We start from the raw sequence: 13,147 nt of genomic DNA on the forward strand, positions 1-13,147 counted from the left end.
TGAACCTCTGCCATTACCTATAATGTGCATTTGGATGAAATTAAAATAAAACCTTTAAAAAAGATTTTTAGAAGCTCAGCTAATCCAACAACATATCCAAATACAAATCCAAAATAAAAAAAACAAAGGCTTTTTCCCTTTTCTAAAAGAGCAAATGCAGGGGTATCCAAAATACATGATTAAGTCCTGAGACTATGCTGAAGTTCTTTTTTTTAATTATATTTTTGTTCTAGAACAATTTCCCTACTCCGAATTATTTGCAATTATCTGTGTAGATTTTATAGATGATCCTCAAGTAGGAATGCTGACCTACTGTACCCTAAACTTTCACTTCTAGAAACCAGTCAATGCTGATCTCATTGTTATATCACAAGGATTGCCTCACACATACACAAATGGCCCTGTAACAAGGAAACACTCTTCACAAATGGCCCTAAAACAAGGAAATGTTCTTCACAGAAAGTGAAGTGAGACAACCCATGCTGTCAACAAGATTTTGTCACAAAAGCCTGAGCACAATTCAGTTTTTCAAATACAAAATATCCTCCTAAATTGATTTTAAGAAATCAGAGTGTTGTGCTGCTAATACACATGAATATATTTACATATTGGCAAATTAAGGGGTCCTTTTACTAAGCCACGCTAAAAAGTCGCCAGCGGTAAAGGGAAGAAGACATAGCTGGTGCAAAAATTATACCTACCCTGCCAGCAGACCCATCTTCCATAGAGGTTTTCCGACACAAGCTGGAAATTCTTTCTGCTCTTATAAGGTACTCTGCAGTCTTCTTCTTCACTGCTTCTCGTCGAGTTGGACTTGATTCACCTAAATGGAATGAGAGAAAAGGCTTGTTATACCTGCTGAGGTACCCACCCCACAATAGCCAGGCCCCCCTGCAACCAGTCATAGAATCTATAAGGCACAATTGATGTGTAGAGCCTGAGCTCTTTCATTAAAACTTGGAGGCCATGGATCAATTTTAGCAGTACTCAGTACCCCCAAGTACCCCCTCAAAAAAAGCCCTGCACATACTGATACCATCATTACATGACTTTCTTGCATGCCTACACACAGCAAAAGTAGTCAGGTGAGATTATTACACAGCACATCAGTCTCTGGGAAATTGTTCAAAGCCATGCTTTTATTCCTAAATGCGCTACAATGTAAGGAATCAAATGTCAGTCATTGAAATAAATAAGCTCCCATGTTGACAGCTAACATATGATGCAAAAAAACAGAAGAAACCAGTCTTCGCAAAAAAGGATGTCAAACAAAACAGCGAAGATGACTCAAAAAAAGGTAGACGACGCTTCTAACATAAAATCAAGTTTATTGAACATGGAAAGATAATATAATATAAAAGGTGAGTGAGACTTGACACAGCTGTGTTTTGGCCTATCTGGCCTGCATCAGGAGTCTATCAAAAGAACAACATATAAAACACATTTAAAAATATATATAAACATAAAAAAAATCAAAATGGCATATATAGACAGTAAATCGACAGTGTATCTATATCAAGTCTATCAAGGATATCAAAAAGATTTATGAAACAATTGTATGAGAAGTTATTATATAAATTGTATACCTATATATGTGTTTGCATATACAAACAAACAGAACATGTGTATATAATTTAAAATCAATAACTAAACAACATAAAGAGATGTTATCTAAAACTTGTGGTTAAACAGAAAATAAATTCTTTTAGAAAAACAGATATATGTTGTCATCATTAATCTAATAAAACATAATTAAAATACATAAAAATATCAAATCATTAAAATATGGTAATATGGTCTAATTATGTTCATAAAAATACATGAATATACAGACAAATACAGAAACCAATAGAATGTCATACACCCAGCACTTCCAGTGGTAAAAACTTCGTATATCGTTTAAAAAATATACTTTTTTAAAAAAAGGGGGACCACCCATGGTTACATGTGGTAGAGGTTAGTACAATATTAGGATCTCTAAAACCAGTATTAATGAATGTACGGAGAAATAACAATTAAAGTAAAAAGTGGAAAAAATGAGAAAAATATATACATTAAAAATAATAAGTAATAACTATGTGTGGCCATTGGCTGGTACATTGAAAATACTATAGTCAAAATGTATATCATAAATCAACAAACAGACCAACTATAGATTATACATTGATTTTTCATACATTAATAAAAAGTATATGATGAAAATGTTATTAAATAATGGAAACAATGTACAGTGAAATATGCAAATATATAAATGAAAACCAGTCCAAATTTTATCTTTACACCATAGAATGGCTCACTTCCTATGTTTGTATCATCTATTCCAGAAATCTTTATTTCTAAAAAGTAAATAAATACATACTAATGAATGTGTTGGTGTAATGATTAGATATCTCAGTCGTATGTAAATGTGAGACATGTGGTTTAAACATGCTATACCATATATTTTGAAATCTGAGGTCCTTAGGAAGGACATCGTGTGCCAATGAGCTAACAGTGAGCAGCACAAAAACAAGTGAGAAGTGGACCAATGACTTCAGGATGTAGAGACTATTGTGGTGTGTAAAAGAGTAAACTTTACTGAAGACTCGACACAGTACTGTGTTTCGGCCACAGGCCTGCCTCAGGAGTCTTAATTTGAGTAAAAAGTGTTTGGATACTTGTCCGTCTAAAACGGTACACAAAGAAGTATACCAAGGAAATGTCCAATACTTTGAAGTCTCAACGATCATCAAACTCAAGTATAGTGAAACGACAAAATGTCTCTCTCTTCAGAAACAATGTCCTTCATGCATGCCCGTTCCTTTCCGGATCAGTAAGGGAAGGGCTTTTTCCATTCAGTTAATGGGACCAGTGCACTACGAATGCTGGCTCCTGCCACGACCAAATGACTTGGATTTGGTCGTTTCTGAGATGGGCGTCCTTGCTTTCCATTATCACCGAAAATCGGGGACGACCATCTCTAAGGTCGACCTAAATTTCATGATTTGGGCGTCCCCGACCGTATTATCGAAACGAAAGATGGACGTCCATCTTGTTTCGATAATACAGGTTGCCCTGCCCCTTTACGGGGCTGTCCTTAGAGATGGGCACCCCCGTTCGATTATCCCCCCACGTAACTTTGTAAGTCTGTTTGGAAAATACGTCTCCACGCCGGCTAAAAACTGACCCCCTAATTTCTTGTGGCTAGACAACCCACCCGAAAGGACTCCCAATTTTACAAAGAAAAAGAAAGGAAAAAGAAAAGAGTAAGGGGGATTAGTAAAGGGAGGAGAAGAGTAAACAATGCCAGGCAGACTTCTACACAGTCTTTGCCTTGAAAATAGCATGGACAAATTAAGTTCAGGAATACATATGTTGTATCACCTCATACCTTTTGTAATGAATTTATTCCTTCGGGCAGACTGGATGGACCATACAGGCCTTTATCTGCCGTCATCTACTATGTTGCTATGTTACTATGTAAGAGAAAGATAGCGTAAGGAGCATCTTTGAGTGGGCTCTGGTTATACAGGGACATTTACAGTCATTCTTTCTTCCATCACATCACAACACCCATCAAGCTAAAGAAACAAGAGTCCAAAGTGTAGATAATTCTTGTCGACAACTGTTTGACTTCCAGATTTCCCCCATCTATTTTCCGATTTTTATGAGGATGCTTGTTAGAAATCACTCTGAATGGCTCTGAATCAGGCTTCTGTATAAGGATGTTTTAAATAAAGTTTCTATTAGATGTTTGAGGATTACTAGACTGACTGAAATGAAAAGATTTCTTTATTAATATGTACACTTTCATTGTCAAATGCATTACTTTACCAGAAACAATACTAATACTTTGTAATACATTAATAGGCAAGATTTAGGGGACTGTTTCCTAAAAGCAGTCTCCCATTTTATGCTGTGAAGATCCTACCCTCCGCCCAAGGGTCCTCGGGACCTTGCCTCCACCCTGGCCACTCAGCCTCCCGGCTCACTGCAGTCCACAGGGCAGGGCTCGAAGAAAATAAACTCCAAAAAGGTAAAAGTCACCACTCCTTTATTGTCAGGGATTCACAGTCCAGTAACTTTCAAAAGGAATCCTGCAGCCCTTCAAAACAGTTGCTCCTGTTTTTCTCTCAGGGCCCAGGTACAGCAGAAACACAAACACGTCCCCTTCCAGCTGCTGCACAAATCAGTTGGAGCCAAATTAACAGTCCCCACAGATAGGTTCCTCTGTAGTCCAACTTCGCACCCCAAAAGAATCCCTGTATCTTGTCCACCCCACGGCAGGGGCGTAGCCACGGGCGGGACCAGGTGGGCCTGGGCCCACCCAATTTCGGGTCAGGCCCGCCCAGCAGCAAAGTTCCTGACTGCGATTCCAGTCGCAGGCTCCGCTTGCAGTCGCAGCGATTCCCACACGCTGCCTGCCAGTGCCGGCTGCCGCTCAATCTCCTTGCGCTACTAAGCGCTAACCCGGAAGTCTCTCCTCTGCAGGAGAGACTTCCGGGTTAGCGCTTAGTAGCGCAAGGAGATTGTTGAGCGGCAGCCGGCAGGCAGTGTGTGGGAATCGCTGTGACTGCGAGCGGAGCCTGTAAGTAGAATCGCCGTCAGGAACACTGCTGCTGGGAGGGCCTGCAAGGAGGGTGATATGCTGCAGCTGCAGGGGGGGGGAGGGATGATGGGGGAAAGATGTCGCATGGGGGAGGGAAGACGGGGGACACAGCAGCTGCACAGGGGGAAGGGAAGATGGAAAGATGAGGCTTGGTTGGTGGGTGAGGGAGATGCACGGGGGAAAAGGGAGAGATGCAGCAAAGGGGTGGAGGGGTGAGGAAGGGAGAAGTCTTGGCTGTGTATGAGGTGGAGGGGAGGGACACATGCTGCATACAGAGGGGATAGGTGGGGAGGGAGAGAAATGGTAAGCATAGGGGTGGAGAGGAGGCAGAAATGGTGGGTATAGTGGTGGAGGAAGGGCGGAGCAGAGAAAATTTTGTGCCCACCCACTTTGGGCTCAGGCCCACCCAAAACTGGCTGTCTGGCTACGCCACTGCCCCACGGGGTTTCTGCAAACAGTTCAAAACACACAGTTCTGTGGGCCTCAGCTCACAAAAAGGAAAAAAAAAACACTGTAGCTTACTTTCCCCTCCCACACACAAAAGAAGGTTTGTTTTCCCAACAGTTCAAAATCCACAGTGCTTAGTGCCTTAGCACTCAGTTCAGACACCCAGTCTCTTCAAGGAACACAGCCTGAACTCTTTTGGGAAAGAGGAAAAGATCCCAGTCCCACCCTTTCTGGGTCACTCTATTACTTCACTGACCCTCCTCCCGCATGACCTTTCCCCTTTACACTTTCAGCCCAGCTGTGACACCAAGAGTTCACCTGGTTTTTCAGTTTAGCTTTCAAGGCATGAGCCCAGGCAGAAAGGTCCATGGGTTCCTCAGAGCCTGCCTCCTGCTCCTTCTCTCCAGCAGCTTGCCAGTCCATGGGCTCATTCCCCTCCACTCTGGGCGGCTGTTCCTCTCTTACTTGATTATGTTCCAGGTGCCCCTCCCTTGCCTTGTCAGAGCCTCCTCCCGGGGAATGCTGGGGCCAATAATCCCTATACTAGGTTTTTCCCCGGGGTTGCTGGGAAATGTAGTCCTTCTCCCACCTCCATTTTCTAGGGGGCACTACCTTTTCCCTTCTCTCTCTCTCTCCCTGAGGAATGATTAAAGGTAAGGCTCTGCTCTGTCTCCCTTGGCTCTTGAGCCTCCTTCCTTCTCCCCCCTCCACTTCCATTTGTTCAAAACCCTTATGCTCCCCTTCACAGTGCTTATGGAAAAAGGAAGGCTGACAGGTTTCTGGTTATGCAATGTGTGGCAGACTGGAGCAGCCAAATCAAAGTTTTTAGATTACTTATTTAATTCATCAGCCCTCTGTCCCAAAAAAGATTCTCCATGCTCTGAACAACGCTTGATGGGGGTCACTTTCATATTTAGTTACAAACCACATCGATTCAAACTCAGGGCATAGTAGAAAACTGAAAATCCATACCCCACCCCCCCCCCCCCCCCCCCCCCCACCCCCCACCACCACCACCATCAATTAATGTATTTAAAAATTTATAACCCACTCAATCTACCATTCTTGGCAGGGAACACTTGTACATGTATAATAACAGCAAACTGTTAAAACACACACGATATAAAAACACTACATTATAATCCATCCTTCCTCCCTCAACTAATTCATGTATAGTGAATTCCCTGCTCCTGCTTTAATCTGCGGGTAAGGTAATGCAGAAAAAGCTATGTGAATAGGCTTAAATTCATTATATGCACTTAAGGGCCAACCTAATAAGCCATGTGTCAAGAGCTGTACATTGCCGTTTAACACATACATTAAAAACTTTATTCCCAATGCAGCAAACAAATCATATACAAATAATGTGTGCACAAAAAATGTGTGCAAACACAGGAGATCACACCTATCACCATAGAAACATGCAAACTTCCTAGTGCATTGGGCATGCTTTTAGCAGAGGAGTCATATTTTGCATAGTGATTGTACCAGGACATGGGAGGGCATTGAAAACACATACATTCAAATATGCAACTATCAGGTTATAACATTTAGGACTAGATTCAGCAAATAGTGCTCAAAATTCGGTGCCGAAAGAAATCTGTGCTGAATGGTATTCTATAAAAGGGCGGGATGAGCACCCTTTAAAGAATAGTGTGCAGGGCCAGGATCTGCACTCAGCTTTGGGTGCGAGGATTTATACCAAGTGAAAACCAGTGTAAACCCTGGTGTGTAAGTTAGACGTGGATGCCCTGAATTCTATAAAACTGTGAACATCTTTCGTGACTGCCCCTGAACCACCCACGCCCCTCCCATGGCCACACCCTCTTTTGAGTTGCATGCTAAAAGATTTGCAAATGAATCTTTATAGAATAGCGCTTAGCAAGACACCTGCAAATTGTTGCTAGTTAACAGCTCCGAGTGTGCAACTTGGGCATGTGCTCAAATTTGGGTGTGCAATTTGGAGCGCCATATATATAATCTAGGGGTAAATGTGCATATATGGAATGCCAAGTGTATATTCTGCACATAAATATTGTTGGTATGATAATAGGTAAATTTCCATAGCTGAGCACATCGCCCATCATCTCACATCCGCAGCACCTCCCCCTTAATCTCTCATTTGGTCATGTAATCACCTCTGCTCCTCATCCCACTGCCATTTTTCCCCTCATTTTTTTCACAAGATTGCTCACATCGCATTCAAGAAAAAAACGTTGCCGGTAGTTCATGCTGGTACAAGAGAAACCGCTTACTAATGCTAGCCACTGAAAAGTGAGTCTGCATTTAACTCCACCTCAGACCATGTGCTAAACCTTCAATGTAAGAAAACCAGGCATTATACCTTTGAGTCTTGTGTGCACTTCTTTGCATTCAGGTTTAGTAGTCAATAGACATAAATGAACAGTGAGTTGATGTCTAGCATCTCTGCACACAGTGTTCTTGGGTACCCATACACCTCTGAACAAAGGGCAGCGAATTACAGCATAGAAAACTGTGCATAGAACCCACGCTGAGCTGTACACTGAGCCTCCAAAACTTTATTATATCAGTCTCTTCATTTGCTCTTCTAACCCAAATCCATTTTATAAACTGTTCTACTGCAGCCAGGGGCAAAAGAACACCTTTTTGGTTGGAGAGGCCAAACCAATCTCCAGTCTTGCTCCCTAGTTGCTGATGTTGTGTTGGGCAAAATATTGGTCAGATACAGAGGAGAGGGAATCCAAAGGCAGAGAAGGGAAAAAAAAAAAAAAGCACATGGAGCCTTCAAAATGGAGAGCGTCTCAGCTACACTTTATTAGTATAAACCCAACACAATCCGCATTTCGGCAACAATGCCTGCGTCAGGGGTCTGGACGCTGTCCCAGTGGACCACCTCTTTCCATTGGGTGTCTGCAGCGATTAAACACAGTTGTATAATGAAAGTGATATTTTAATCATGGGCCAACTAGAGAGGTTTGTATGAAGAGCAACCATCTACGGTGTCAGCCCACTCCTATTACTCCAGAAGCAACGGAAATGAGCTCCTCCATGGTTGTATCACTAGAAGGGAACCAGCTGGATGGTCACAACAGAGAGGGACCTTCCCCTAGCAGTCTAGGCCCTATTGAGTCACTTAGTGGTGGCAAATTTTCAAATCCTCTAATCTAGCTAACTCCTAAGTTAATCAGATAGCATTGTGAAAACTTCCCTACATATGTTCATCATTACAATAAAAACACTGGAAATGTTGATAAGAAAGCTATATTACAGAAAATCTAAGCAGTAGTTTCTGTGTGATAAATAATTTTAATTGTAAGCCCTACAACAGTATTATGATTAAACAGGTCATGCCAGGAAAAAGACTAGCAATTGTCATCACTTGAACTAAAATAAATCCAATGATTTTCACATCAAAAAGCAAAATCTTAAGCAAAGTTCTATTTCATGGCCTTAAGTCACCAAAGTGGCTAAAGACTTTACCCTTCCACTCAGTGTTAAGAGCTGGTCAACAAGCGACAGCTTCAGTAATTAATTTTCCATTTACATCCAATGTATCCTCAACCAAATATTTCATCGAAGCAGGCGGGCTGCTGCACTTAAAAGTTCATCTAAATAGCGAGAGCAGTAATTCAAAGGCTGTAATGAAAATCAAATCAAGCCATTTTCTTAATTGGTGCTTATAAGGGTCGTTTTAGCTGTTACTGTTCAGCTATTTGCTGTCTTGTCTCAGTGCAGCAGTTCTAAAGCTCCCCTCGCCGATGAGATTACTTAACACCAGCAAAATCAGCAGAGCTCATTCTATCTCTCAGAGTGCTCAGTTCTGCATGTGCTTTGTTCTCCTCACGTTCATAGAAAGTGCTGGTCTTTAGTCTTCAAAAATGATGAGCAAGAAATACACCAAGATCAAACAATAATTACCCAACAAGCAAAATTAGCTTCTGGTCAGTAAAGGCCAGATGTACTAACTATCCCCTGTCCCCACCATAGACATGATTCCATGAAGAAGGTGCTGGCATTTACACAGAAAATATATGCGTAAATGACCTTAACATGAACATATACATGAGTATGTATGCACATACATGTGTAAATGCCAATTATCTGGCTATGTATGTGTATTTTGCAGGTGGGCGGGGTACACACTGCACAGGTAACTTGTAGTTTTCAATAAGTTACACGCACAACTCCCAAATCTAGGTGCAAGCATTTACACCAGTTCTATGGCTGGCGTTAAGTGCTTGCACCCCATCACATATGTGCATATATGCTCGGTTATGATAGCATTTTATCAAAGGAAAGCAGGTGCCTAATTTTCTTTATTGAATAGGCTCCACAAGGGCATCTCGTTACACAATTGCCTTCGAAATGAGAGAAACTCTTACATATATCTGGCCATAAATGTTCAATGGTGCAGTGATAAACTAGGAGGCGAAGTCAAAGGTATTAGAGATGTCTTCTACGCAGGTTAATAGTGCAGATGTAAGCCATCTGCTTTCCAAAAGACATTTTTAAATTATTCTACTATCATAATGGCATAAACCATTATTTAGACAATGTGCTCCTTCAACACTGACTTTGCATATAAAAACAATCATGTAATACAGTTACGGTTAATTCATTTATAGTCTGCTAGTACCAATCAAATAGTTCACAGCGGTACATCAAAGATACTAGATCCAAATAGATCCCGGAAGTAACAGAATAATCAACATCACTAATTAATATCAAATATTTATATCAGATACAGACACTCTCAAAGACTAGCATAGATTAACAAATTACTTCCTGATTATGTGTAACACAAATAATTTGAGTGGGACAGAACTCCATAGGCTAGCTACCTGATGATATGCAAAAAGATGGGTAAACAATTTCTTTGACACAATCCCTCAGGGGCTATGGAAAGGAGAATAGAGAGAGATTTCAAATATTATAAAATTGTCACAATTTTGAAAAAGAAACAAGAGTAATCATATATTGGGGTATTGTCAAGCCATATATAATCTTAAATATCATACAACCCAATTTAAACAACACCCTAGCTTCAACCGGAAGCCAATGAATCTTTAACAAATGATGTAATTTGATCTGATTTTTAAGTGAAAAGATTAATCGTACAGCCGTATTTTGAACAGTTTGAATCCTTCTCAATATGCCACATGACATTCTTTATGAGCACATAGGGTTATACAACATTAACATGTTTAGAATGTCACTGAATACACACGTTGCTAGTGGAGACAAATTATTTTTCTACAGGAGAATAACGCCTTAGCCAGCCAGTTCTTCACTGCAAGGCTCAGGGGCCATTGTGGTCCCCTACACCCTAAGTGTGTCCCCCTGACTCTTTCCCCAATTCACAATCTCCACTCATGTTTTCCTCAGACTTATTCCTGGCATACCTCCATAACCATTAGTCTATTTAATAATCAGCTCATCTGAGGTATGAGCTGTCCAAAATTACACACTATTCTGGCAAGACAGGAGGAGCACCATGCAGACCAAGCTTACTGCAAGCTGTGTAGTGCTAGAAAAAAATAGAAAAGATGCTCAAAGACTGCGCCACAAACAAACCAACAAAGAAAAGCAGAAGTGTCCCCCAAATAACAAATCAGAGCAAGATAAACAAAAAAGAAACAGGGGGTAGACCAATGTAGTTCCAATACGGAGAATTTGTTTGGCAAAAAATCAACTATGTTTAACACCACTAATGACTCTAACTCGACGCAGTTCTGCATTTTGGCGCCTCATGTGCCTGCTTCAGGAGTCAATAAATTTCATGCCAGTTGGAGTGATGAATCACAGTTTTTAAAAAAACATCAAACATCCAACAATGCAGCACCAACGAGAAAACACTTTAAATCACAGCTACACAGAATGTAGAAGAGCAAGTCGTTACGGACAAGCATGAAATTTATTGACTCCTGAAGCAGGCAGAGTATAATCAATACATAAAATCAGGACCACTGTCTGAAAAGAACTCCAGACTGCTAACTCCAGACTCCGTTCCTTTTATCTTGCTGCACCATATGCCTGGAATAGACTTCCTGAGCCGGTACGTCAAGCTCCATCTCTGGCCGTCTTCAAATCTAAGCTAAAAGCCCACCTTTTCGATGCTGCTTTTAACTCCTACCCCTTATTTTATCATCCTCACTTTAATATTCCCTTATCTCTTGTTTGTTCTGTCTGTCTGTCTGTCCAAATTAGATTGTAAGCTCTGTCGAGCAGGGACTGTCTCTTCATGTTCAAGTGTACAGCGCTGCGTACGTCTAGTAGCGCTTTAGAAATGATAAGTAGTAGTAGTAACTCCAATCATTAAAAAGAAAGAAAAGAAAAAAAAGCATTGCTGAGTTACTAGCTACATGTGACGTGAAAGAGGCTATAAGAGTCAAGGAACGGAAAAAGGAACTGAATGACGAAAATAAGAAGCAACATAAGCACTCTCAAGCTAGATGCAAAGCATTGATAGCGAAGGCTAAAAGAGAATATGAAGAAAAACTTGCCGCGGAGACAAAAAAAACTCATAGTAACACTTTTTTCAGGTACATCAGAAGCAGAAAGTCTGTGAGGGAATCTGTGGGACTGTTAGATCATCAAGAAGTAAAAAGGACACTCAGGGAGGACAAGGCCACAGCAGACACACTGAATGAATTCTTTGCTTCGGACTTTACGGAACATGTAAGAGATCTACCTGTACCGGAAATGGTTTTCAAGGGTACGGATGCAGAGGAACTGAAAAATCTCGGTGAACCTGGAAGACATACTGAGCCAAATCGACAAGTTAAAAAGTGATAAATCATCTGGACCAGATGGTATACACCCCAGGATACTGAAAGAACTCAAACATGAAATTGTTGATCTGCTGTTAGTGATCTCTAACCTGCAGTTAAAATCGTCTGTAACACCTAAAGATTGGAGAGTGGACAATATAACACCAATTTTTAAAAAGGGTTCTAGTGCTGGGCAAAATTTTGGAAACTATTATAAAGAATAAAATTACGGAACACATAGATAAACATGGTTTAATGGGACAGAGTCAGCATGGGTTCAGCCAAAGAAATCTTGCTTTACAAATGTTTCATTTCTTTGAAGGCGTGAATAAACATGTGGATAAAGGTGAACAGTTTGAAGTAGTGTAACTAGATTTTCAGAAAGCTTTTGACAAAGTTCCTCATGAGAGACTCCTGAGAAAATTAAAAAGTCATGGGATAGGAGGCAATGTCCTGTGGATTAGGAATTGGTTATTGGATAGAAAACAGAGGGTAGGGTTAAATGGCCATTTTTCTCAATGGAGGAGGGTAAATACAGTGGTGGAAATAAGTATTTGATCCCTTGCTGATTTTGTAAGTTTGCCCACTGACAAAGACATGAGCAGCCCATAATTGAAGGGTAGGTTATTGGTAACAGTGAGAGATAGCACATCACAAATTAAATCCGGAAAATCACATTGTGGAAAGTATATGAATTTATTTGCATTCTGCAGAGGGAAATAAGTATTTAATCCCTCTGGCAAACAAGACCTAATACTTGGTGGCAAAACCCTTGTTGGCAAGCACAGCGGTCAGACGTCTTCTGTAGTTGATGATGAGGTTTGCACACATGTCAGGAGGAATTTTGGTCCACTCCTCTTTGCAGATCATCTCTAAATCATTAAGAGTTCTGGGCTGTCGCTTGGCAACTCGCAGCTTCAGCTCCCTCCATAAGTTTTCAATGGGATTAAGGTCTGGTGACTGGCTAGGCCACTCCATGACCCTAATGTGCTTCTTCCTGAGCCACTCCTTTGTTGCCTTGGCTGTATGTTTTGGGTCATTGTCGTGCTGGAAGACCCAGCCACGACCCATTTTTAAGGCCCTGGCGGAGGGAAGGAGGTTGTCACTCAGAATTGTACGGTACATGGCCCCATCCATTCTCCCATTGATGCGGTGAAGCAGTCCTGTGCCCTTAGCAGAGAAACACCCCCAAAACATAACATTTCCACCTCCATGCTTGACAGTGGGGACGGTGTTCTTTGGGTCATAGGCAGCATTTCTCTTCCTCCAAACACGGCGAGTTGAGTTCATGCCAAAGAGCTCAATTTTTGTCTCATCTGACCACAGCACCTTCTCCCAATCACTCTCGGCATCATCCAGG

The 13,147-nt window shown here is 41.2% G+C and overlaps 1 protein-coding gene across 3 annotated transcripts in view; it reads right to left on the bottom strand.

Moving 5' to 3' along the window:
• The window catches only part of RPS6KC1 (ribosomal protein S6 kinase C1), a 335,059-nt gene that overhangs the window by 146,352 nt on the left and 175,560 nt on the right, over window positions 1–13,147 (bottom strand). For all 3 annotated transcript variants that reach the window (XM_030196044.1, XM_030196043.1, XM_030196042.1), the window contains one exon: window positions 702–823. In XM_030196044.1, coding sequence (XP_030051904.1) covers window positions 702–823 — 122 coding nt within the window. The remainder of the gene's footprint in view (window positions 1–701; window positions 824–13,147) is intronic.

This window comes from Microcaecilia unicolor, chromosome 3 (assembly GCF_901765095.1).
Source record: "Microcaecilia unicolor chromosome 3, aMicUni1.1, whole genome shotgun sequence".
NCBI classification, from domain to species: Eukaryota; Metazoa; Chordata; class Amphibia; order Gymnophiona; family Siphonopidae; genus Microcaecilia; species Microcaecilia unicolor.